At 49.3% G+C, this 25,531-nt stretch overlaps 1 protein-coding gene across 2 annotated transcripts in view; it reads right to left on the bottom strand.

The window, feature by feature from the left end:
• Nucleotides 1-25,221, bottom strand: part of LOC147706635 (uncharacterized) — a 131,803-nt gene extending 106,582 nt beyond the window's left edge. The window contains exons 1-2 of one of the 2 annotated variants that reach the window (XM_086933119.1): nt 24,887-25,221; nt 21,257-21,622 (exon numbers count right to left, since the gene is read on the bottom strand). In XM_086933119.1, coding sequence (XP_086789245.1) covers nt 21,257-21,622; nt 24,887-24,956 — 436 coding nt within the window. In that variant the 5' untranslated portion in view covers nt 24,957-25,221. The remainder of the gene's footprint in view (nt 1-21,256; nt 21,623-24,886) is intronic. The other variant, XM_086933120.1, reaches the window with a different exon arrangement.
• Between the last annotated feature and the right edge of the window lie 310 nt (nt 25,222-25,531).

The following is a 25,531-nucleotide window of genomic DNA, read 5'->3' as shown; positions in this document are numbered from 1 at the left end:
CAAGGGACCTCGGTGCCTTTTGGTGCGCTGGCAAAGTTACAGGCACACGTGGTCACATATTTGTGCAAATGGCACAAAAATCCGCGATTTCGTGGGAAAATTTGCGAACTCGCGTATTTTGTTTGCCATTTCGCACGAATTCGCGGACCGCAAATTCACAAATTTCGCCCATACTTAGTGCTGAACCAGCCACCACCTCTGGAGACGGGATCCTAGGCCCACTCCTGGATTACATTGATGAGGCCTTTGGTGGATTTGGTGAAAGTGTAAAGAACCTCTGTTGAAACACATACATGCACTATGGCAGCCACAGATTGCTCTCTTTACTGCACCTACTCAATACTCCTCCATGGACTGTTTCCGCATCCATTGTGCTTACTACCTCAGAGCCTGATAGGGTTGACTTGCACGTTGACTGCCGCCACATGTGCTGCAACCTTGTACGGGGCACAGGGCGAGACTCCCGCAATAGGATACTTATTGTGAACTCACATAGAAGCCCCACCGCATTCATACTAGCGCTCTGCAACATCTTCCTGCCTTTTACACACTATGATGGACAGCTCACTCAAGGGGCCCCAGTGCCTTTCGGCGTGGTGGCAAAGTTACAAACACACATGGTCACTGGAGAAAACTCTTCTCTTCTGGCCCTTTACGCAGTGTAATGTAGGAAAGGCACTATACATTCTGTAGGAGAGTAGGATCTGCTTACTATGGTTTCCCCCTCTTTTTGCTGTGCTTCACTTATTTATTGACTTTAGTCTGGCTGTGGCCTTGCTAACCAGGACCCCAGCCTAGCTGCTTCCTCTCTAAATTGATTGCATGTACATTAGGTACACTCCAGATTGGTTACTGGATTACCCTTGTGAGTCTCTACTATATGGTACCTTAGGTACCAAGGGCATAGGTACCCCGGAGGCATACCAGGGGCAGAAGCATGTATTATGCCACCCCTAGGAAACGTCCAAAATGGAACCACAGGTCTGCTACTGCAGCCTGGGTAAGGTGGTTCTTGCACCCCTTACTAAGATATAGGTTACCTATATCTACCTTTAAATACAGACACATATTAACCTATAAGTCACTCCTATAGCAGGCCTTGACAATCCTGAAGGCAGAGTGCTTGGTTTTGTGTGAGAGGGTGCCCTAGCATAAGCTGAGCCCCTCTGCCGCTTTTGGAATAACTTCCTTATAGCTGTTCTGTGATACAGCTGTCCCATATTCTCTTAAGTGCATTATAACCTCGCAGTAAATGCTAACTTTGGAATGGCTGAATGAAAACATGTTGTGTTTGGTGTCAAACACTTTGGAATCCTACCCCCCGCCAGTCCTGGCGGTGGGGGTTGAATTCCACACTTCTAGAGGGAAAAGACATGTACACACACATACCTGACCAGTAATAGTTTAAAAGAGCCCCAGCATCACAAAATGGATGCTACTACCACAGACACGAGTCTGACCTCCTGCTCCTGGACGAAACTCCGGCAGGGGAGGCCTGGAAAATAGGTTTCCTGTCCAGGGAGGTGTAACCACCACCCCAGACAGGCTTTAGTGTATTGGGGCAGGGTGAGTGCACTCAGTGAATGCTTTTCAGACAGTGCCTGGGGCACACAAGGTGTCCCTGTGCATACCCCAGTTCAAACCAGTTGCGGGGCACTCAGCCCCTGCTCTGGCATGAAACTGGAAAAAGGGGAAGTGGTGTAACCACCCCCTCCCCAGGTCTTCCCATTGGTGGGACCTTAGAGTTAGTCCACCCCTAAACTTAGTATAAGTATGGGAACCCAGTCCCTAGGACTTTAGATTACCCTGGACGAAACTCTGCAACATATATCCTGGAACTTCGACATTCCATTTTGACTCGAAGACGGAAGTATCTCCCTTGGGGTCAAGGAGTGATTCCTCTGTTCAACAGGCACCAAATAAGCATCTTGCCGGTCTGCATTTCCAAGGCTCCCGCCAGATCCCGAAGGATTTGCGACACAGAACATGGACTTCCAGACATCTCTGAGGCCGACACGAAATCACAGCAAAGCTGAGACCCGCAGCCATCATGAGAGACGTGGGACTGAAACTCCTGGACACAATGCATATTTGTGAGTGCACCTACTTTCCAATCTTTCCCGAAGTTGTGCATTGGGCTACTCGTAGTCCAAGCCCTGAGCACCATCTGCACCGAAGATTGTGGGCCTACACTTCACAAGTGTTCCGTGGGCCTGCTTCTAGCATTTCTGCTTGAGGCCGCTTTGCAATCCCTGGTCAGTAGACTGGTGGGTCCCTCCAAAGGCAACTCTTTTGTTTCTTGGGCTTCCCTGGTTGATCTAGACGTGCCCTGACTCCCCTCCAAACGGTGAGTCCCTCAGACCTTGCTGGTCTGCTCCAAAGCCAATATTTTCTTTCTGCGTGGGTTGCTGTTGCCAAGGCTTGTTGGATTCAATCCGGATACTGAGTCTGCAGCAGTCGGCATCGACGTGGGACAGCTCAAATCCAGCGCCTGGCTGTCGTCAACACCTCCTAGTCTTCGTAGCTGAAGAGTCAAGCTTCACCTTCTGCACCTGAAATCATCCAATATCGGTTGGCATCTTCTCCTAGCCTTCCTGGTCACTGGCTAGTTACCTAGACTCTGTCCCTTCTGCTTTCAGGTTCTTCAGATCTCCGATCCACCCTTGGGTCCATTCGGACACTTTTCATCTGGTCGCCTGCAGCACTTCTTTACAGCTCTCCATAGGAAACGACGACTAAACCCGACACGAAAAGACACCTATGTGAGGTAACACAAGTACTTCGGTGCTCCCGTGGGTCTTGACTCTCGAACTGTCCAGTACTGAAGCGGTTTGTTCCTAGTCCACTCCTAAGTGTCCCTAATCTTTAAAATTCTAACCGCAACATTCTCCATAGAAGTCAATGGTGATTTGCGGCTGTGTTTAGACACTGCTAGCATCCCCGTGGGTCTCTTGCGTCCCTACCTTGGTTGGTTCCTAGTTGCCACAGTGGTTCTACAGGCCCTAGGCATTTGTCTCTATGCTCATAGCGGTACTTATACCACTTTCTTAGTATATGATTTGTGAGGCCCGTGGGGCAAAACGTACACTGTGCTAATTTACAGTGTGCTAAAGAAGTTTACTGTGTGTACTTTTGCCTCTAGCCTCATAAAGAGACTAGAGGGATGTGTTTAGATTAAATACATACATTTTATATATATATGCTAGCAGCCCGCCCCGACCTTGTCCGGGAGCTTTCAGGCTTCCCCCTACCCCCGCCTGACCAGACATTGCTCTGCTTCTCACCGTTGGCTCGCCTGCCCCGTCCCCCTCCTGGCCCGACACCCGCCTGCCCCTACAGCTCTGCTCCTCACCGTTGCCTCGCCTGCCCCGACCCCCGCCTGCCCTGACCCCCGCCTGCCCCAACCCCCGCCTGCCCCGACCCCCGCCTGCCCCGACATTGCTCTGCTCCTCACCGTTGCCTTGCCTGCCCCGTCCCCCGCCTGGGCCGACACCCGCCTGCCCCTACATTGTCCTCGAGCCTTACCTCAGCCGTCGGTCTGGTCCTCGCCGCTCTGTTCCTCACCGCCTGTCCGCCGCCGCTCCTCCCCCGCGCCATGTTCGCCTCTCCGCTGCTGGTACCGCCGCTGTCCGCTGTTCCTGACGTCACCGCTCCTCCCCCGCGCCAAGTCCACCGCTCCTCGGACACCGCTCTGACGCCGTTCCTGACGTGACCACGCACGTCGCGGCCGGCGCTACTTAGGACAGACTACTTTTTAAAAAATATACATTTTTTAAATAAGGTTTATTTTTTTAATGTATATAGCCTATAACCATCTACACACCCTGCCGATTTCAACGGTGTATCGGGTGTGTAGAATGGCGCTGTGGTTCGCGAGTTTACCCGCCTCAAAGCCTGAAAGTTACTACTTTATTATAGTAGTATAGATTTGGAACAAAATGAAAATATAGCAGTTGTTTAATAAAGGCTTTAATAATGGATTCAGTGAAATATGCATTATCAAGTGTACCATAATTAGACATGTTCAGTTCCTCTATTATAATGCGAGTACAAAATACATCTCCCAGAAAACGCTTTAACCCAAGTTCTGCCATGTTCCGTTTAACCAATGCCGGTGTTAATTTTAAAATCCAGTGGACAATGCAACTACAAAATATATCCGTCAGAAGGCAGGTTCCTCCATGTTCCGATTAACAAATCGCCGGGTAATGGTCTTCAGTGTCTCAATCACTTTCATTCCCTTTTTTTACACCATTTTCCCCAGAGTCTTTCTCTGTTTGAAGCTTACACCCACGTTTCTCCCCACACATTTCTTGATTCTAGCATCTGTATAGCTCTCAAGTAGTCATTTTCCTATTCAGTTTTCATTCTCGTCTTTTTTGTGCACACTTTCATCTCCTCCAATTTCCTATTTCCCCTGCACACAGAAATGATCACTCCACTCACTTGTTAGCGGTGCGTTCTCTTTTCCTTTCTTGCCGTACATATTTTGATAGCTGTATGACCCCCTTCATGTGCAATCCCACAATTGGCACATTACCATTATCAAGGAGCGCTGCAGAGAGGCCGAGGATTGAATGTGCCTGTTTTGTGAACACCTTTATAAACCACTAATAGGCGTTCAGCTACAAAGGTCTCAACACTGTCCCATCATAAACACCCCCATCAAACTGAACTCACCCAGCTAGACCTGTTGAGGCAAGTAAGAGCTGTTGAACATATTAAATGCAGTACAGTATGGGGCAGTCTTTAATATGTGACATATTTCAAGACAATACATTCAGAATTGCATTATTAACCACATGGCTGCTAGGCGTTTTCCCGTCCTGCGCTAAAAAATCATAAAGTCCATACATCATGACGAGCTGGCCTTGTCATCCGCGCACGGCAGGTAAGCGCCATGACGAGCCCAGCTCGTCATTAGCTTCGAAGGGGTTAACCTTGATTTTCACAAATTGTAGTATCAAAATTAGATTTAAAATATGCCATTCACCCCTCTGTTTTTTCAAACTTTTCTCAAAGGGGCAACCCCCAAACCCACTGTTACGTCACTTGGACTCTATCCTTTTGCTGGCTCACTTCTTTAACTTCATCCACAACTTTTTCGCCCCAACACTTCGAAATGTTACCAGCCGCCACTAATTAATCCTGGCTGCAACGCGGCCTATTTCCAAAGCGAATTTGCCCACTGGAATTTCTGGTTTATAAATTTTGGCATGGTGTTTCTTCAAGTTCACACAAACCAAGTGCGGAACAGCTGCCAGCATATTTATACACGGGCTGTGTGAAGTTGTAGTACAATTTGAAATCTTTATCTTGACTCGAGTGAAAATGTCACGAGTCTGTGTTTTCTCCCCTACAAAACTCTTGTTCCCCAGGAAGCTTTACTACGCCATAAATTTCATTCATATGCATCTTTTTTCTTAAATTGTTCTGCGAGGAGCGTGTTCATTAAGATGCACTCCTGTTTTCTGAGGAGACTGTGGGCCACCGCACATTTATTTAACTTGTCCCTTTCAAACTCGACTTGTCAAATTAAACCTGTTAATGAGCGTGCAGTGATTCAGCCTTCTCCGACTTCGAACTTATGAAGAGGGTCATCCGAGGCATGGGAGAACACGGTGGGCAACAATAACGTCTGACAGTCATGCTGCGTATGCGGAGGCTACGTCTGTGAAAGCAGGTAGGCACAATGGGCTCCTGGGCCAAACCCCGGATTATGCAGGCGGCATTTGTAACTCCCCCGTGAGTTGGGCTGGCTGAAGTAAGCTTCACTTGCTGCATTTAGGTAGGCGTCAAAAGACGCATATTATTTTATTGCCCCACATTCTCGCAACATGCTTATAAGCTTGCTCAGCACACGGCCACCCGGCCACCGCTATCTTTCCCACATCGTGCGCGGCGTGGCGCCCCTGGCTACTCCTAAAGGCGCACCGGGGTGCCGCGGCGCACACTTTGGGAACCATTGCAGTGTAAGCCCTGGCTTGTCTGCAGGATTTTAGGACGGACGATCCTCCCCTCGCTTCACCTACCTCAGCCTGAGTTCCTTGCTCCTGTCCGCTGCTCCTCGACCTCCTCGCGCTCCTGTCCGCCACTCCCCCCCCCCATGATGTCAGCACGCACGTTCACGTCGTTAGCACACACGGCCGGCGCTACTTCTAAGGGACTACTTTTTTATGAATGTACATTTTTTATAGAACGTATATTTTTGGGGTATATATAGCCTATGTCACTCTGCAGACCCTGACAATTCTAATGATGTATCGTGTGTTTAGATTGGCGCTGTGGTTCCCGAGTTTACCCGCCTCAAAGGTTCAAAGTTCTTACTTTATAATAGTAGTATAGATATATATATATATACCTGGTGTGGTTCTCCTTTCATTTGGTCATTCACGAGATTATAGACTGGTAAAACAAGCTGCTTCACATTCCTTCAAGAAATGGTTATGGTAGTTCTTCAAAGTTAAACATATAGAGACAAACAATTCACCACACACAATTCTGAGTGTATTCAACAGATAGAAAAGGAAATTTAATTTCCAAGAGAGATACATTCATTAGATGAAATTATAACTCAAAGCATTAAGGTTACCGCATGTATCGGCTCAAGTATATACATAGTGCAAGACAATCAATGACCAATCCTGGTAGGGCACTCAATAGCTCCTTAATATTCAGCGGAGAAACTGTCATCCGGGGTAATAAATCTCCTGATGTAGGTTGGAATCAGTCAACAGGACAGGTCTCTCTCTTTAGTTAGCACAGTCCGTGCTAAGTAAAGAGAGGTCATTGATTGTCTTTCCTCCTTCAAGTGCTCTCTACACAAACCTGTCCTGATGAAGACCCCACAGTGAAGAGCAAACCAACCTCTTTCCAACAGGGGTCGAAACGTAGACCATCTACTGTTTACCTACCGTTTACCTACAAACTCATAGAAACCAAACGAACAATAAATATGAACCTATGAGCTATGTATATATGGGAACGATAGACCTATGTGAGGCTGGAAAGGTTTTATTGTATATAACAGTGATTGTGCCTATGTCACCATTCATTTACCCAGTCCCTCATTCACCAATCCACCCCCATTACCTAAATACCCCTTTCTTCTATCACACTGTGAACACTGTAAATACTACATGCACTATGTATATACTCGAGCCGATACATGCGGTAACATTAATGCTTTGAGTCATAATTGCATCTAATGAATGTATCACTCTTCTATCTGTTGAATATACTCAGAATTGTGTGTGGTGAATCGTTTTTCTCTATATGTTTAACTTTGAAGAACTACCACAACCATTTCTTGAACGTGGTGTACTATTGACACAGGCTGGGTAGTTTTATGGGTTTTACCCTGTTAAAACTTAACATTACATTCCTTCAAGACTTACCCTGAAGGCTGCTCTCCACACCTACCATTAGGCTAGCTTTCTATATAGGTTGTCTTTAAATCTACCATCAATAAGGGTCGTTTGGACTGGTGCAAGGTGCCCACTAGAATAGTGGACAGCATATGCCAGGCCAACTTCTCACATTGGCGTGCAGCGTGTGGAATTCCAGTTTGCCATTGTTTTACCAGATAATCTCCAGTATTTGATTATTTGAAAACCACTAAAGGTACCAGAGGTACATATAGTACAAGCTTAAATACAGTAAGTTCTACTGAAATTAGAGTTGTGTGTCAAGGGCTTAAGCACACCCTTTCTACAGCTCAAAAGATGTTTAGTAGGTAAACAAATAGTGTAGGTAGTGCATACACCACACCTCACTAGTCATGACTTCCAAGGCAGGACCTGGTGGATCTCTGCCAGATGTCAGTCAAGTAAAGACATCTAAATATGACACATTCCCTTTCCAAGAGTTAAGGGCTCTGTACGCCATGAGGAAATTGAAGCCAGGACAGAATCCCAAATACCCAACGCCTCATAGATGCATTGCTGCTTGATGACTTTAGACAGGCTACAGAGTCTAGAAGGGTAGGCAGTGGGGTGGGTACAACAGAGGAGGAAGAGCCCAGTGAGTTACCCCACCAGGACTCAGACTGTGATGCTGGCCAGGAAGGTGACAATGACCTAGACCTGGACAATCCAGTTCCTACTATAGAAGAGGAAGGCCAACGTGGCCCCCTCTTTGTTCCACCAGGAAGAGTTGGGGGTATGCCTAGAAGACCCAGATCACCTTCAGTGGAATCTGATCATTCTGGTACATCAATCAGGGCTTCTTTCTCTTCTCACAGGAGGGACACCTCCTCAGAGAAGAGAGAGAGACAGCTGAGGCTTGAAGAAGCTCAACTGAGAATAAGGAGACAGAAAGTAGCCTTAGAAAGGGAGTCCCTAGAGCTTTAAAAAGCTAGAAAAAAGATGGGGTTAGAGCCCCATGGTGGTTGCAACTTCCCCAGTGGTAGGGAAAGGTCTTATGACCATAGAAACCTTAACAAGATTGTCCCTTCCTATCAGAATTGGGATGACATCCACAAATGTATAACTGCACTGGAGAGGGCCTGCAAAGTACAGAAGGTAGCCCAGGAGCAGTGGGCAGCAAACTTGTGGCTCTCCTTTGCAGACAAAGGAAGAGACGAGCTCCTCACTGTCAGAGAAGAGGATGCTGATGATTACAAAGTCCTGAAGAGTGCTCTAATAGATGGGTTTTGCCTAACCACTGAGCAGTATAGAATACAGTTCAGAGATACCCAAAAGACACAGACCCGGGACTGGGTTGACTTTGTTGATTGTGCTACTAAGGCTCTGGGGGGCTGGTTATTGGGCAGTAAAGCGTGTGACTATGCAGGATTGTATAATCTGATCATGATTCATGAGGGAGAAGATCCTTAATAACTGTCAAAATCCGCTGTCGCAACAGCACCTGGTAGACTCTGATCAGACCTCTCCCCAACAATTGGGAAAGAAGGCAGACAAATGGGTCAGAACCAGGGTGAAGAAGAAGGTACAGAACCAATGTGGTGACCAAAAGAAGCAAGATAAAAAAGGTGGGGAGAAGGGTAAAGACCAGAAGTCTTCACAAGGTCCCCAAAAAGCTTCTAATGGTGGGAATTCCCAATCTTCCAAGAAAGACAAAGGCCAAAAGAAACCATGGTGCAAAATCTGTAAGCAGTATAGCCATTGGACAAGTGACTGCACCAAGAAGGATGCAGCTCCAGGCACCAGTGCCCCTAAGGCAACTGTTCCCCCTAGTTCAGCTTCAAATGGTCGTTCTCAGCAAAAGGGTGTAGTAGGGTTGACCCTGGGATCTGAGATGGTCTCTGGCCTAGTCAGAGTTCCAACTCAGGCTGTGTTAGTCTGTGATGGAGGCATGGATATGTCTCCTCGGTGAGTTCCAGTAACCTGGGCAAGTACAGACAACGGCCTTTGATAAATGAGAAAGAGGCAGAAGCCTACAGGGACACCGGGGCAAGTGTCAACATGGTGACTCCAGACTTTGTGGACCCTGGACAAGTCATACTTGGTGAGACTTACCAAGTGATCAATGCTAGCAATGTCAGGACCACCCATGCCCTAGCAGTTGTTAATTTCTCCTGGGGAGGAGTAACTGGCCTCAAGAAGGTTGTGGTAAGTACAGACCTCCCTGTTGCATGCTTGCTTGGAAATGACCTAGATACTTCAGCCTGGTCTGAAGTGGAGTTTAGGACACATGCAGAAATGTTAGGAATCTCAGCACATGTCCTTACAGTGACTAGGTCAGGGGTCAAAAAGTCTACCACTGGACAGGCCCTGGATTAAGGAATAATGGACCAGGTGCCTTCCTAAAAAAGGAGTGATGATCAGCCTCTTGAGGGAGATGATTGTGACCCTGAAGAAGGAACTGTCCCAGAGGAGCTTGAGCCTGATCAGATTGAGTTCTTGCGGACAGGGGGCCCTTCCAGGGCAGATCTGAGTCAGGAGCAGCTGAGCTACCCTTCTCTTGAACCCCTCAGATAGCAAGCTGCTGCTGAGGCTGCTTGGAATGCTAGTGGCACCCATAGGATTTATTGGGATGATGGACTCCTGTACTCAGAGAGTAGAGACCCTAAGCCCGCTGCAGCCAGGAGGTTGGTTATACCTCTGAAGTTCAGGGGCTTCCTATTGAAACTCAATCAATCAGTCATTTCTTAAGCGCACTACATACCCGCAACGGTCTCAAGGAGCTGGGAGAGGGAGGTGGGGGCGGCTACTGATCGAACAGCTAGGTCTTTAGTATCCTCCTGAAGGGCAGCAGGTCTTGGGTCTGTCGTAGGATCAGTGGGAGGGTGTTTCATGTCTTGGCGGCGAGGTGGGAGAAGGATCTCCCGCCGGTGGTTGTTCTTCGGATGCGCGGGACGGTGGTGAGCGAGAGGTCGGAGGAGCATAGCTGGTGGTTGGGGGTGTAGAAGGAGGGCCGTCAGTTGAGGTAGGCTGGGCCGGTCTTGTGGAGTGCCTTGTGTTCGTGGATGAGGAGCTTGAAGGATATCCTCTTGTTGACGGGGAGCCAGTGCAGGTTTCTCAGGTGGGGTGATGTGGCCAAGTCGTGATACATCGAGGATCAGTCATGCCGAGGCGTTTTGGATGCGTTGTAGTCGATTGATTAGCTTGGTCGGGGCTCCCATGTAGAGGTTGTTTCCGTAGTCGAGTCTTCTGCTGACGAGGACCTGGGTGACTGTCTTTCCTGTATCTGTTGGGATCTATCTGTAGATCTTGCGTAGCATACGGAGGGTGTTGAAGCAGGAGGAGGAGACAGCGTTGACTTGCTTGGTCATTGAGAGCGTTGAATCGAGGATGATTCCCAGGTTGCGTGCATGGTCGGTGGGGGCCGGGGCTGCCCCCAGTGCCGTTGGCCACCAGGAGTCATCCTTGGCTGACGGGTTGGAGCCGAGGATGAGGACCACCGTCTTGTCCGAGTTCAGCTTCAGACGGCTGATCTTCATCCAGTCGGCGATGGCCTTCATATCTTTATGGAGGTTGGCTTTGGTGGTGATGGGGTCCTTGGTGAGGGAGAGGGTCAGTTGAGTGTCGTCGGCATAGGAGATAATGTTGAGGTTGTGCTGTCGGGCGACGTGTGCGAGTGGGGCCATGTAAATGTTGAACAGAGTCGGGCTGAGGGAGGATCCTTGGGTACGCCGCAGATGATCTCGGAGGCAACGGAACGGGGGAAGGCAGACGCTCTAGGTTCTGTCGGAGAGGAAGGAGGTGGTCCATTCCAGAGCCTTGTCTTGGATCACTGCGGCGTGGAGGTGTGCACGTAGAGTGCAGTGGCAGACGGTGTCGAAGGCGGCAGAGAGGTCTAGGAGAATGAGTGCTGCAGTCTCCCCATTGTGATGTCGTCGGTGGCGGCAATGAGGGCGGTCTCAGTGCTGTGGTTGCTGCTGAACCCTGACTGGGAAGGGTCCAGGATTCTGTTCTCTTCGAGGTATCGGGTTAGCTGTCTGTTAACGATTTTCATGATGACCTTGGCCGGGAAGGGGAGCAGAGAGATTGGTTGGAAGATCTTGAAGTCTCTTGGGTCTGCCTTGGGTTTTATGAGTAGGGTGTTGATCTCAGCATGTTTCCAGCTCTCTGGGAAGGTCGCGGTCTCAAGGGAGAGATTGATGACATTGCGTAGGTGGGGTGAGATGGAGCTGCTTGCTTTGTTGAAGACGTGGTGCGGGAATGGGTCTGACGGGGTGCCGGAGTGGATTGTGCTCATGGTCTTGATGGTGTCATCGACGCTCATGCTGGTCCAGGCTAGCAAGGGGACGTGGTCGATGGTGTGCAGAGGGTCTGTTGTGTTGCTGTCTGTTGGGGCTGTCTGGGTGTTGAAGCTGTCGTGGATGTCTGCTATCTTGCGGTAGAAGAAGGTGGTGAGGGAGCCGCACAGGGCTTGCGGCGGCGGGATGTCGTTGGTGTTGGACCTGGGGTTGGAGAGTTCCTTCACGATGTTGAAGAGCTCCTCGCTGTCATCTTCGTTGTTGTCGAGGTGGTCTTTGAAGGAGTTCTTCTTGGCAGCCCTGATGAGGTGGTGGTGGTTGCAGACGGCGTCCTTGTGTGATGCATGGCTGTCCGGAGTTTGTTCACTGTGCCATTTTTTCTCTAGTTTATGGCTGGCTTGCTTGGAATCTAGAAGTTCTGAGGTGAACCAGCTGGCCCTCTTACTGGTGTCTTTGTGGGGGGTTTCTTCAGCGGGGCGAGTGTGTTGGGGCAGTCCTCGATCCAGCATCTGAGGTTGTGGGCAGCAACGTCAGTGTTGGATGGTACGGTGGGTGGGCAGAGAGTAAGGTTTGCATGTAGTTGGTCTTCGGTTATTTTGCTCCAGCGGCGGCGGGGGATCTGTTGGGTGTGGTGGTGTGTGTTGTGTTTCTGGAAGGTGAAGTGGATGCAGTGGTGGTCGGTCCAGAGGAGTTTGGTGGTGTGGCTGACAGAGATGTGCGGGCTTGAGGAGAAGATGGGGACGAGCGTGTGGCCGGCAGAGTGGGTGGGCATTGTGACGAGTTGTTTCAGTCTGAGGTTGGCGAGGTTATCCATCAGGGTTGTGAGTTGTTGTTGTTGTGGTTCTCAAGGTGAAAGTTCAGGTCTCCGAGGAGGATGTAATCGGTGGAGGTCAGGGCATGCGTGCTGATGAAGTCGACGATGGAGTCCCTGAACTGGGGGAGGGCACCCTCGTCTACCGTTGAAGAGGCGGTAAACGAGGGTGCCTCTGAGGGTGGAGCTGGGGTCTGTGTGGATCTGGAAATGCATGTGTTCGGCGGTGCTGAGCGTGTCGTCGGTGCTAGTCGAGACCCTGATGCTGTTCTTGTGGACGATGACAATTCCTCCTCCGACTCCGTTGGTGTGGTCTCTGTGGGTGATCTTGCAGCCGTCTGGGATGGCTATGGCGATGTTCGGGGCGGAGGAGTTGTTCAACCAGGTCTCTGTCAGGAAGGCGACGTCCGGGAAGGTTGTGTTGAGCAGGTCCCAGAGCTCGACGGAATGTTTGCGTGCAGAGCGGGTGTTTGGTAGTATGCATCGGAGGTGGTTGAGGTCTTTCTTGGTGGGTGGTTCGTAGGCTCTGTGGCTTTTGTAGCTGCAGTTCAGGCAGGTGAAGGGACCGTGTGTGCATTTCGGGGCAGCCTTGAAGCAGTTGTGGGTCCGTCCGAGGTTGAGAGCGTGCAGAGTGCTTGCGTCGCAGTGACGGCGGTCGTCGTGGCGGGTGCAGGGGCCAGGGGTTCTGGCGCTGGGCGCGGTACAGGTGCGGACGGACGCAGACAGGCTTGCCGCGCACCAGCAGCGTGACTGCACTGCAGCCGGCATGTATGGGGAGGTGGGAGTGAGGAGAAGCTTGGAGGCGGTATGCGAGGGCAGCGAATGAGCAGTCAGGGGGGCGGAGCCCCAGGGGACACAGCGGCGGGGGCGTTGAGGGGCGAAGAAGGAAACAGAAGGCAAAAGGGCACATGAATTGAGCGGGAAACGAGTGGCACAGAGGGCAGAAAGGTTACAAAAAGGGCAAAAAGGTCACAAGAATATAGGGGGAAACGAGTGGCACAGAAGGCAAAAAGCTCACAAGAAGGGCAAAAAGGTCACAGAAAACGGGGGAAACGAGTGGAACAGAAGGCAAAAGGTCACAAGAAAGGGCAGAAAGGTCACAAAAAACGGGGGGAAACGAGTGGCACAGAAGACAGAAAGGTCATAGAAATGCAGGGGCAGCTAAGCAACAGAAGGTAAAAACGGGTAGAGAGACACGGGGGCCGTGAGAGGAGCAGAAGGAAAAACCGGGCAGCGAGGGGAGCAGAAGGGAAACCGGGCAGACAGACACCTGTGGCAGCGAGTCGAACAGAGGGAGAGAATGGGCACAGACCATGTACAGGCAGCGAGGGAGACAGACAACAGCAGTTACAGACACAACAATGAAAATGCAGACACTACAACAGGAGCAATGAAAGAAAATACAGGCAATACAATGGAGGATGAGCAAATCTATGACCTACCACTGGCCACCAGGGATGAGGCGCAGGTGGTAGCCTGCGGGTGGAGGAGGGCCTCGAACTTCCTCAGCAGCTGCAGCTGGGCAGGGAGGCACAGGCAGTGCTGTGCGGAGGGGGGTTGACCTACCTGGAAGGGTCAAGCCCATGATATTCCTTTAGCAGGACCCCTGGGCCAGAACAAGACTTGGGACAGAATTGTCCCTCACTTTCATTGGGCCCACCCGTCTGAAGACACAAAGGAGTTTTGTTGCTCTTGTGTAAACTGTCAAGGCAGTGGTAAGGCAGGTGGCACTATAAAAGCCACCCTGATACCACTACCTGTGGCGGGGGTTCCCTTTGAAAGAGTGGGGATTGACATTGTTGGACCAGTGGATCATCAAACAGCATCTGGGCATAGTTTTATCCTAGTGGTGGTGGACCATGCCACTAGGTACCCAGAAGCTATTCCCCTTAGGACCACTACAGCACCTGTTGTGGCAAGAGCCCTCTTGGGAGTGTTCTCAAGAGCAGGGTTCCCTAAGGAGGTAGTATTTGACAGAGATGGGGGTTGACCTACCTGGAAGGGTCAAGCCCATGATATTCCTTTAGCAGGACCCCTGGGCCAGAACAAGACTTGGGACAGAATTGTCCCTCACTTTCATTGGGCCCACCCGTCTGAAGACACAAAGGAGTTTTGTTGCTCTTGTGTAAACTGTCAAGGCAGTGGTAAGGCAGGTGGCACTATAAAAGCCACCCTGATACCACTACCTGTGGCGGGGGTTCCCTTTGAAAGAGTGGGGATTGACATTGTTGGACCAGTGGATCATCAAACAGCATCTGGGCATAGTTTTATCCTAGTGGTGGTGGACCATGCCACTAGGTACCCAGAAGCTATTCCCCTTAGGACCACTACAGCACCTGTTGTGGCAAGAGCCCTCTTGGGAGTGTTCTCAAGAGCAGGGTTCCCTAAGGAGGTAGTATTTGACAGAGATGCAAACTTTATGTCCAGCTACTTGATTGCAATGTGGAAGGAGTGTGGAGTGAACTATAAAATCACCACACCCTATCACCCACAGTGCAATGGTTTAGTTGAAAGATTCAACAACACCTTAAAGGTTATGATTAAGGGTCTCCCAGAAAATCTCTGGTGGAGATGGGACATCCTGCTACCCTGCCTTTTGTCTGCAACCAGGAAGGTTGCTTAGAAGGGGGTTGGCTACAGCTCATTTGAACTTCTGTTTGGACACCCTGTCAGAGGACCATTATGTCGGGTGAAAGATGGATGGGAGTTACCGCTCAAACCCCCTAAACAGGATATTGTGGACTATGTAATTGTCTCCGCTCCAGGATGGCTGAGTACATGAAAAAAGGTAACTAAAAACCTTGAGGCTAGCCAGGAATTACAGAAAGCCTGGCATGACCAAAAGGCTGTACTGACTGTTTACCAGGCAGGACAGAATGTGTGGGTGTTGGAGCCTGTGGCCCCAGCAGCTCACCAAGACAAGTGGAGTGGACCCCACACTACTGTTGAACAGAACGGAGAGGTTACCTATTTGGTAGATCTTGGTACTCCCAGGAGCCCCCGTAGGGTGCTTCATGTCAACAGATTGAAACCATTTGTTGACAGGGCAGACATGGGTTTGCTCATGGCTACTGATGAAAGACAGAAGGAAGAGAGTGACCCTCTCCCAGACCTGCTCTCTCAGAACCCTGATGATGGATCAGTAGATGGAGTAGCCTTGGCAGGCAGCCTCACTGACCAGCAGCAAACTGATTGCAGACATGTTCTAAATCAGTTTAGGAATATGTTTTCCCTGACTCCAAGTCAGACTACCTGGGGCACTCGTAAAGTGGACACTGGGGACAGTCTGCCTGTTAAAAATAAGATTTACATGCAACCTGATCATGTAAGGGACTGTATCAGGACTGAAGCTCTTGGTCTAGTCCAGTAGTCTTGGTATCAAAATCTCACATCCAGGGTGGTAAGCAAGCTATGAGATTATCAGGCACATGCATCAAAGGATTTTGCGATCGCAAACGGTGCGAATCGCAAAAATCGGCTGTTTGCGATCGCAAAATCTGCTTTTGGAATGCATGAAGGGTGAAGGCCCTCGCAATTTGAGAATTCGCAAATATTTGCGAATTCTCAAATTGCGATTGCATTTAAGGAATCGCATTTTGCGATTCCTTAAATGCAATGCATGAAACTTTAAAAAATTTCGATTTCGCAATTAGAGGGAGCAAATTACATGAGGTTGAACCTCTAGGTAATTTGCAAAAACTTTGAAAAATGCACTTTTGTGCATTTTTCAAAGTTTCATGTTGTGCACAAACATGCCCTTATGGCATGTGTGTGCACAACATATGTGCACAGATTAATTTCAGGGGTGCAACAGGGTGTCCTTTGGACACCCCTGCACCCTTGAAATCGCATTCTGAATTTGCGATTCGCTAATTGCTAATCGCAAATTGAGAATGTTGTCCCATTCATTCCTATGGGCCTCTAGGCCCATAGGAATGAATGGAGAGGTATTCCTTAATTGCGACTCGCAATTTGCGAGTTGCAATTAAGGAATATTAAGAAATCACAATTTTTTTCAGTGATTTCTTGATGCATTGTATTTTGCGATTCCTTAATTGCGATTCCTTATTTTTCGCAATTAAGGAATCGCAAAAAGCAATATTGATGCATGTACCTGTTTGTGTAGACTACAGGAGTCTCAATGCAGTCACTAGGACTGATGCCCATCCAATTCCCAGAGTAGATAAACTCATAGATATGTTGGCCTCAGCCAAATTTCTGAGCACTTTTAATCTAACAGCTGGCTACTGGCAGATCAGACTAGCTGATGATGCAAAGCCAAAAATAGCATTCTCAACCCCTTGTGGACATTATCAATTTGTGGTAATGCCCTTTGGTCTGAAGAATGCACCTGCCACATTTCAAAGATTTGTGAACAAAGTCTTAAACAGGCCTGGAAGAATATAGTGCAGCACATCTAGATGATATTACTGTCTTTAGCTCCACCTGGGAGGATCACCTGGTCCACCTGAGAAATGTTTTGGAGGCCCTGCAAAAGGCAGGCCTAACTATCAAGGCCACTAAGTGCCAGATCGGGCAGAGTCAGGTTGTGTACTTGGACCACCTTGTAGGTGGAGGCCAAGTTCAACCATTGCAGAGCAAAATCCAGACCATCAATGACTGGGTTGCTCCCACTACCCAGACTCAGGTCAGAGCTTTCTTGGGCCTGACGGAGTACTATAGAAGATTTGTCAAGGGGTATGAATCCATTGTGACACCCCTGAATGACTTACATTCTAAAAGAATGCCTAAGAAAGTTCAGTGGACAGTCAGCTGTCAGAAGGCATTTGATTACCTGAAGCAGGCCATGTGCACTGCACCAATTCTGCAAAGTCCAAACTACTCCAAAGAATTCATTGTCCAAACAGATGCATCTGAGTTGGGGGTAGGGGCTGCACTGTCACAATTGAATGATGAAGGTCAGGACTAGCCAGTAGCTTTTATTAACAGAAGGCTGACCCCTAGAGAGAAACGTTGGTCAGCTATTGAGAGGGAGGCCTTTGCTGTGGTTTGGGCTCTGAAGAAGCTAAGGCCATACTTGTTTGGCACTCACTTCACTCTTCAGGCAGGCCATAAGCCCCTCTTATGGCTAAAACCAAGGAAGGGTAAAAACCCCAAACTTTTGAGGTGGTCAATTTCCCTACAGGGGATGGACTATACAGTGGAACATAGACCTGGGAGTAACCATGCCAATGCAGATGGACTCTCCAGATATTCCCACTTAGAACATGAAGACTCAACTGTTCAAGGTTAGTTTAATGTCCCTGTGTTTGGGGTGGTTGTGTAGGAGAGTAGGGCCTGCTTACTATGGTTACCCCCACTTTTTGCAGTGCTTCACTGATTTATCAACATTAGTCTGGCTGGGGCCCTGCTAACCAGGACCCCAGCCTAGCTGCTTCCTCCTTAAATTGATTGCATGTACATTAGGTACACTTCAGATTGGTTACTGGGTTACCCTTATGAGTCCCTAGTATATGGTACCTTAGGTACCAAGGGCATAGGTACCCCAGAGGCCTACCAGGGGCTGAAGCATGTATTATGCCACCCCTGGAAAGCCTTCCAAAATGGCACCACAGGTCTGCTACTGCAGCCTGTGTAAGGTGGTGCTTGTACCCCTTACTAAGATGTAGGTTACATATATCTACCTTTAAATACAGACACATATAAACCTATAATTCACTCCTATGGCAGGCCTTGACACTCCTGAAGGCAGAGTGCTTGGTTTTGTGTGAGAGGGTGCCCAAGCATAAGCTGAGCCCCTCTGCAGCTTTCGGAATCACTTCCTTATAGCTGTTCTGTCATACAGCTATACCATTTACTCTTAAGTGCATTATAACCTCACAGTAAAAGCTAACTTTGGAATGGCTACATCAAAACATGTTGTGTTTGGTGTTAAACGCTTTGGAATCCTACCCCCACCCATCCCCCCCCACCCCGCCAGTCCTGGCAGCGAGGGTAGAATTCCACCCTTCTAGAAATAGACATGTACACACTTACCTGACCGGTAATAGTTTAAAAGAGCCCCAGCATCACAAAATGGATGCTGCTGCCACAGAAACGAGTCTGACCTCCTGCTGCTGGACGAAGGTCCGGCAGGGGGGGCCTGGAGAATAGGTTTCCTGTCCTGGGAGGTGTAACCAGCTCCCTAGACAGACTTCAGTGTATTGGGGCAGGGTGGGTGCATTCAGTGAGTTCTTTTCAAACAGTTCCTGGGGCACACAAGGTGTCCCTGTGCATACCCTAGTTCAAACCGGTTGCTGGGGCACTCAGCTCCAGCTCTGGCGCAAAACTACACAAAGAGGAAGGGGTGTAACCACCCCCTCCCCAGGTCCTCCCATAGGTGGGACCTTAGAATTAGTCCAACCCCTAAACTTAGCATAAATAAAGGAACCCAGTCCCTAGGACTATAGATTATCCTGGACGAAACTCTGCAACATATATCCTGGAACTTCGACATTCTATTTCGACTAGAAGACGGAAGGATCTCCCTTGGGGTCAAGGAGGGACTCCCCTGTTCAAACAGGCACCAAAGAAGCATCTTGCCGGCCTGCATTTCCAAGGCTCCCGCCGGATCCCGAAGGATTTGCGTCACAGGACACAGACTTCCAGACATCTCTGAGGCACGCACTGATTTATTTCCATTATATGCTCTTTGTGATCCGTAGGGCACACATGCTTTGCAGCAGGCACATTAACCCTCTGTGCTACTTTATGAGGAGTCACAACTTGCACTAAACAAAACACCGATCTCTGCAGCAGGTCCATCGATCTCTAGAGAAGTCTGGACACTTTTATGGTTGCCATAAAGTTGCTGGAGGCCAGGGATGCCGCAGCAGGTGCTTGTGAATCGTATTGTACTTGAAAACACGCCCCCACCTCAAAAGTCAGCGCCTGGTGCAGTGGCACCAACCGCACCACCCAAGGGCCAGCCCTGCACACAATCACTGCGGACTGAGAAGTGCAAGTGTCCGAGGGTCACACACAAGACCCCGAGCTCTTGGAGTAAGACAAGTGTCCATGGGTCACACAAGACCCCGAGCTCCAGGAGTGAGACAAGTGTCCGAGGGTCACACAAGACCCCGAGCTCTTGGAGTAAGACAAGTGTCCATGGGTCACACAAGACCCCGAGCTCCAGGAGTGAGACAAATGTCCGTGGGTCACACAAGACCCCGAGCTCCAGGAGTGAGACAAGTGTCCGAGGGTCACACACAAGACCCCGAACTCCTGGAGTAAGACAAGTGTCCATGGGTCACACAAGACCCCGAGCTCCAGGAGTGAGACAAGTGTCCGAGGGTCACACAAGACCCCGAGCTCTTGGAGTAAGACAAGTGTCCATGGGTCACACAAGACCCCGAGCTCCAGGAGTGAGACAAGTGTCCGAGGGTCACACAAGACCCCGAGCTCCTGGAGTAAGACAAGTGTCCGAGGGTCACACAAGACCCCGAGCTCCTGGAGTGAGACAAGTGTCCGAGGGTCACACAAGACCCCAAGCTCCTGGAGTAAGACAAGTGTCCGAGGGTCACACAAGACCCCGAGCTCCAGGAGTAAGACAAGTGTCCGAGGGTCACACAAGACCCTGAGCTCCTGGAGTAAGACAAGCGTCCAAGGGTCACACAAGACCCTGAGCTCCTGGAGTAAGACAAGTGTCCGAGGGTCACACAAGACCCCGAGCTCCTGGAGTAAGACAAGTGTCTGAGGGTCAGACAAGACCCTGAGCTCCTGGAGTAAGACAAGTGTCCGAGGGTCACACAAGACCCCGAGCTCCTGGAGTAAGACAAGTGTCCGAGGGTCACACAAGACCCCAAGCTCCTGGAGTAAGACAAGTGTGTGCAGGTGGCAGCAGGGCCGGCCTTAACACTGGTGGCGGTCTGTGCGACAATGTCTGTTGGCGCCCCCCAATGAGCACCTCTTCCATGGATTACTTCACTAGCACCCTTTAACGGTGCCCCCTCAAGTCTCCGTAACCAGTGTCTCTCAGATTCATTTCGATTTATAGCACCTCTCACCTGTAAGGTGTCAGAGCACTTTACATCACTCGCACATTGCACAGAGACAATCATGTGTGTGTAAATCAGTGTATGGGAAATGTTACATCAGACAGGACTACGAGGAGTAGTGTAGGAGTGACATGCCATCGATACCGGTAGGCAATATAGTGTAAGAGTCCTTATTCTGGTAAGGCGCTAATTCAGAATGTAAAACATAACATCACGGTTAGGGCTTCTCTTTAATAATAAGAATTGTTTTCTAATCAAATGTAGCCTTTGGGCAAGATTAGGATGATGAAAGACTGGGCAAAAAAAGCATATAGCTCTAACATATACCTCGCAGTTTGCAGCTCTTTGATGACAGTTAATAGCTCAATGGTCTATATTAGAATTTTGACTTATAAAGGACAGTTAACAAAAGGATCTTTCTTAAAAGCAGGAACCCACTGACCTATTTACATTATATGCACTTAGTTATTTGCATCGTACACGTTCTTAGCAGCAGGGACTTTAACCCTCTGCACTACCTTAGGATGAGACAAAACTTCCACCAGGCAAACCTCCGGTCTCTCTCCAGGAAGACGAGTAATCACCGGAGTTCCCTTGACATTTTAACTGATGCCTTAAAATTGCTGGAGGCCAGAAACGCCGCAGCAGGAGGTGCTTTTAAAATGATAATATACTTGGGAAAATGATGCCCCGACCCCAAGTCAGCGCCCGGTGCGGTGGCACCTATCGCACCACCCTAGAACCAGGCCTGGGTGGCAGTGACAGGACAGGTGTGGCCGACCTTACCGTGCACTCTGAGCTGCGCTGTGGCGTGCTGTATCCTCCCCGGTTCCAAGTTCATTCGCACGGTGTAGTTTCCGGTGTGATCCGTCTGCACATCTGTGATCCGCAGAGACCCGTCCGGGAGCAGAGACTCTCGGCCGGTGGATTTACGACCATAGTAAGGAGGATCGCTGCCAACGAGACTGAGGATGATGTCATGTCCGTCTGTCCCTCTGCTCCACAACCAGAGAACACTTTCTAAACTTCCCTCGTACCGCACAGACAGGGTGACGGTGTCTCCCACCACCGCGGTCACCACATCTGGAGTGATTGACAGCTGCGCCGCTGTGCACTGGAACAATGACGTCACCCAGACTGACGTCACCCAGGCTGAAAGAAAACACAGAAGAGAAACAACATTAGAGGCGCTGCGGCTGAACCCCAAAAACAACAGACACCAGTGGGTGCGGAGAGACAAAGGCGACTGTAACTAGATGAATGGATTACACAAAAGCATCACAATATCATGGCAGAGCTACAATGTCTTTGAAGTCCTATACAACTTATTTTAAATAAATACGCAATTATCACAACTCATTCGAGAAAATATACATAATTATTCCCCCAGTTAATACCATAATCCTATTCCCAGATTAACATATAATACAAAATCTAAAACACTGTTTACCCAAGCTCCCATAAACCCAGCCTGTGTCCTGCTCTCACAGAGGGTGTGGGGTAAACAAGGGTCTTGTCTCTTCACCCCCCTCCCTGTTAACTCAGTAACCTTGACCAGTCTCCAGAGTGTGGCGTAAGCAAGGGTCTTGTCTCTTCACTCTACTCGCTGTTAACTCAGTAACCTTGACTAGTCTCCACAACCCTTGGCAGCATCACTGACCCGAGACCCCTAATGTCCATTACAAAGGCTTCAGCAGTTTAACCCATCAACCTTTACTTCTGGACAGACACAAGGGGGTGACCCTCGAGTCAGCTGTAGGGTCACTGAGGTGGCCACGCCTACTATGAAAGACGCGTCACTTCCCCACCAGCTCTGATGGCAGTTATTTGCAATAACAGGGGTCTACATCTCATCAATTCCCGCCTCGAAGCCGCCTCACTGGACTGGATCAATAAATCTGTGGATTTGGAGATCTGAGGGTCTCTGGAACAGAGTGACCTGCCTGTAGGGTCTCACCTCATGTAGGGCACATTTACTAACCTTTCACGCACTGCAGCGCCCCAAGCAACGCTTCTGCGCTGCGAGAAAGGGAGGGAGCAGAAATACGCACTATTTACAAAGATATGGATCATTCCTGCTCTCTCCTTGCACTGGTGCACGGTGCGCTGCCTAGCGCCAACGCAGGCCCCATGGTGCACAATAACGCCTGCAGTACAGACATGATTGTTTTTGACAGGAAATTATAACTTCCTGCACAAAATGAAGGCATCAAGACGTGTTCTCTTTCTATTTGCGCTGCAGAATGCGGCTCCTGTGGAAAGATGAAATAATGTGAAATAAAGAGGCTTCTCCTCGATCCACTCCAGTGTTGACACATTCCCTGGTTTACTCGTCGTTGTAAATATGGGAATGTGCCATCATCCATGGGTGGACGCATGGCAACACTCCACCCATATAATGCCCCCCAGGTAGAAATGCTGTGAAAAGCAGCTCCTGTAACTTCATTGTGTTGCATTTCTTTACAAAGCTGTGTGACGTGCCACAAATCTCCCTTGCGTGGCTTTGCAAATCTTATTGTTGACTTTGCGTTGTCCTTGTGTCACCTTTCATGACCATCAAAGCTTAGTTACTTAAGGAGAGCTGAAGAGCATCGAACAGCCACTCATCTCTCGGCCCACCCACAGCTTGTACTTCCCATTGGAGGAGGGACATGCCTGTTACGCAGGCTGGTTGCCCATTGGACGGGAACAAGGCCTATCACAGTGTGGCCAACCCCTTTTGATGAGCGTGGTTCTGAGGCTAGCTTTAGGATGACTGCTACTGACCTGTCTTCAGTAGAGAGTTTATCACCACATGTTATTGATCCATGGATTCTCATAGCTGGCAGAGTTCAGGCCTAAGACTTTCAATCTCTTACTGTGAGAATCGCAGCAGAAACATCTGAAGGAAGGACATCCCGTGCTTGCTGGAGCTTTGTATGTGAAAAGGAAGTGAATTCTGTAATTTAGGACCTTGCAATGAACTGAGCATCACACAAGAGGAGGAGAAGGAAGGATGGTTCTCAGCAGCACAACTGAAGATGAGAGAGATGGCAATACACACTTTCAAGACACAAAGGTGAGAAATACTAACCACACAAGAGAACAAGGGGGGGTCCTCCAATTCCCACCAGGCCCCTTACAAGTCAGAGAGATCATAACAAGACTCGACTCACATTCAGGAATACCTTCAAAAGTAAGAATTCTGAAGGTTGGGCTAGAGATAGGGGGGCGATTGGGAGAATAATCAATCAATTAATCAATCAGTAGATTTATAAAGCAATTCTGTCCCCGATGAGGGCATCCAGGCGGAGATCACCGAAGATGCATCGAGGACCGATAGACAGAGGAACCAGAGGCAGAGGGTTTCTCTGGTTAATCTTATGAAATATGTGGTGGAGTTATGGCCTAAGTGCTGGCCAAGAGTTTCAAGAATCTGTTGACTATGGGAACGAGTGTGAGTTCAATAGGGCAGTTATGGTGCAGAGAAAGAATATTGTGGAAGAAATATCGAACTGCACAAATATCGTGGGAAAAATATCGTTGGTAGGAATATCAACAGACAAATCCTGGTGGTCAAGAATATCTATTTTAGGTAAGTAATATTGATTAAAAAAAATATAGAAGTGTTTAATATCATTTGTAAAAATATAGGGGGTCATTACGATGGCGGAAGACCCGCCACCGCCGGGAGTGCGATGCGGGCCCTGCCTGCCAGATTAGGATGGCGGGAGGGAATCCTCATTCCAGCGTGGTGGTCTCAAAGACCACCCACCACTGTTCCCAAGGTGGTCCTTTTCTGGAGAGGGCTCTGTCCACACATCAGGCTCCCTACTCTTCACCTTCTCCCAGTTCATCTCCTTGTGGATCAAGGTCTCATGAAGGTCATGCAAAGAGATGAAGGTCTCCCAGATACCAGGGCACGTGGCTCCGGATGGAGGTCATGGACAGTAAACAACTCTCGCCCTGGAGATTAGGAGGCATTAGGTCACCTTATAACACTGGTTCACGAGTAGTTCACAATTAGGACCACTAGTGCACACAAATAGAGCGCATCTTGTAACTGTAGTGCACTAACTGTAGGAACACTCACCCTGTGTTACTCCGTCACCTCTTTCATTCTCACCCTATGTTCTTGGGAGACTTCTCAAGGTCTTTTAAGTGCATTATACAAACAATGGAAGAACATATTAAAGAACAATTCAGAAACACACCTGCCTCTTTCATCTCCCTGCTTACGTCATGCTTCCGTCATTCATGGGAGACATGGCTTTCCACAATCTTAGATTTTGAAGGTACCGACATAGCAATGAATTAGTAATGATGTGAGGTCAGTGTCCTCTGCCTCTAAATGACACAATGTGTGACCTTGGGATTCTCCTGTGTGTGCAGGAACTACAGGCACCGGTCATAGAGTCTCACTGTCCTTTGCCTCACCTGTGTGGATCCAGCCCCAGCCGCCATGAACTCGTCCACCCGGCCTCCAGCTCTTCAGGGATTTCACCATTGTGCGTCAAACACCACGAGCTGAGCTCACACTTGAGCTGGAAGAAGAGCTCAGTGTGGAGAACCCGCCCTGTGTCCTCACTCCACTGTCTGAAGAGACAGCACTCCTGAGACTTTCACATCCCTGGGTGCGGTGAGAGTGTCTCTCTCACCCTGTGTACTCTCTTGTCTGCAGAGACAGGACTCCTGAGCCTTCCACAATCTGATCCCTTCCTGTGTACAATGAGAGTGCCTGCTCTTGCCCTGTCTCCAGTCTCCTTCAGCCCTCTGCTGCTGGGATGCCTCCTCCCCTCTCACCAGCTGTGGACGCCCCGGGTCTGTGGTTAGAGTTGGTCACTCTTCTGCTGAAAACTTCTGCTTGGGTTTATTTCACCATCATTGTCAGTTCCTCTTCTCTAGCAGGAAACGGTTCCCTCGCCTTTGGTTATGTTTTTAACTTGGCAGGCCAGCTATCTCAGCCAGGACATGGAGACGCTATCGCCCAGATCCAGAAAGATTTGCATCGAGTTTGCATCACTTAACACAGAACTGAAGCAAAATCCAGCTTGGTCTTCACAAACCAATTCAAATGGTGAT

The sequence above is a fragment of the Lissotriton vulgaris genome, chromosome 7 (genome assembly GCF_964263255.1).
Source record: "Lissotriton vulgaris chromosome 7, aLisVul1.2, whole genome shotgun sequence".
Classification (NCBI taxonomy): Eukaryota; Metazoa; Chordata; class Amphibia; order Caudata; family Salamandridae; genus Lissotriton; species Lissotriton vulgaris.
This window is presented reverse-complemented; position numbering and strand designations above follow the sequence as displayed.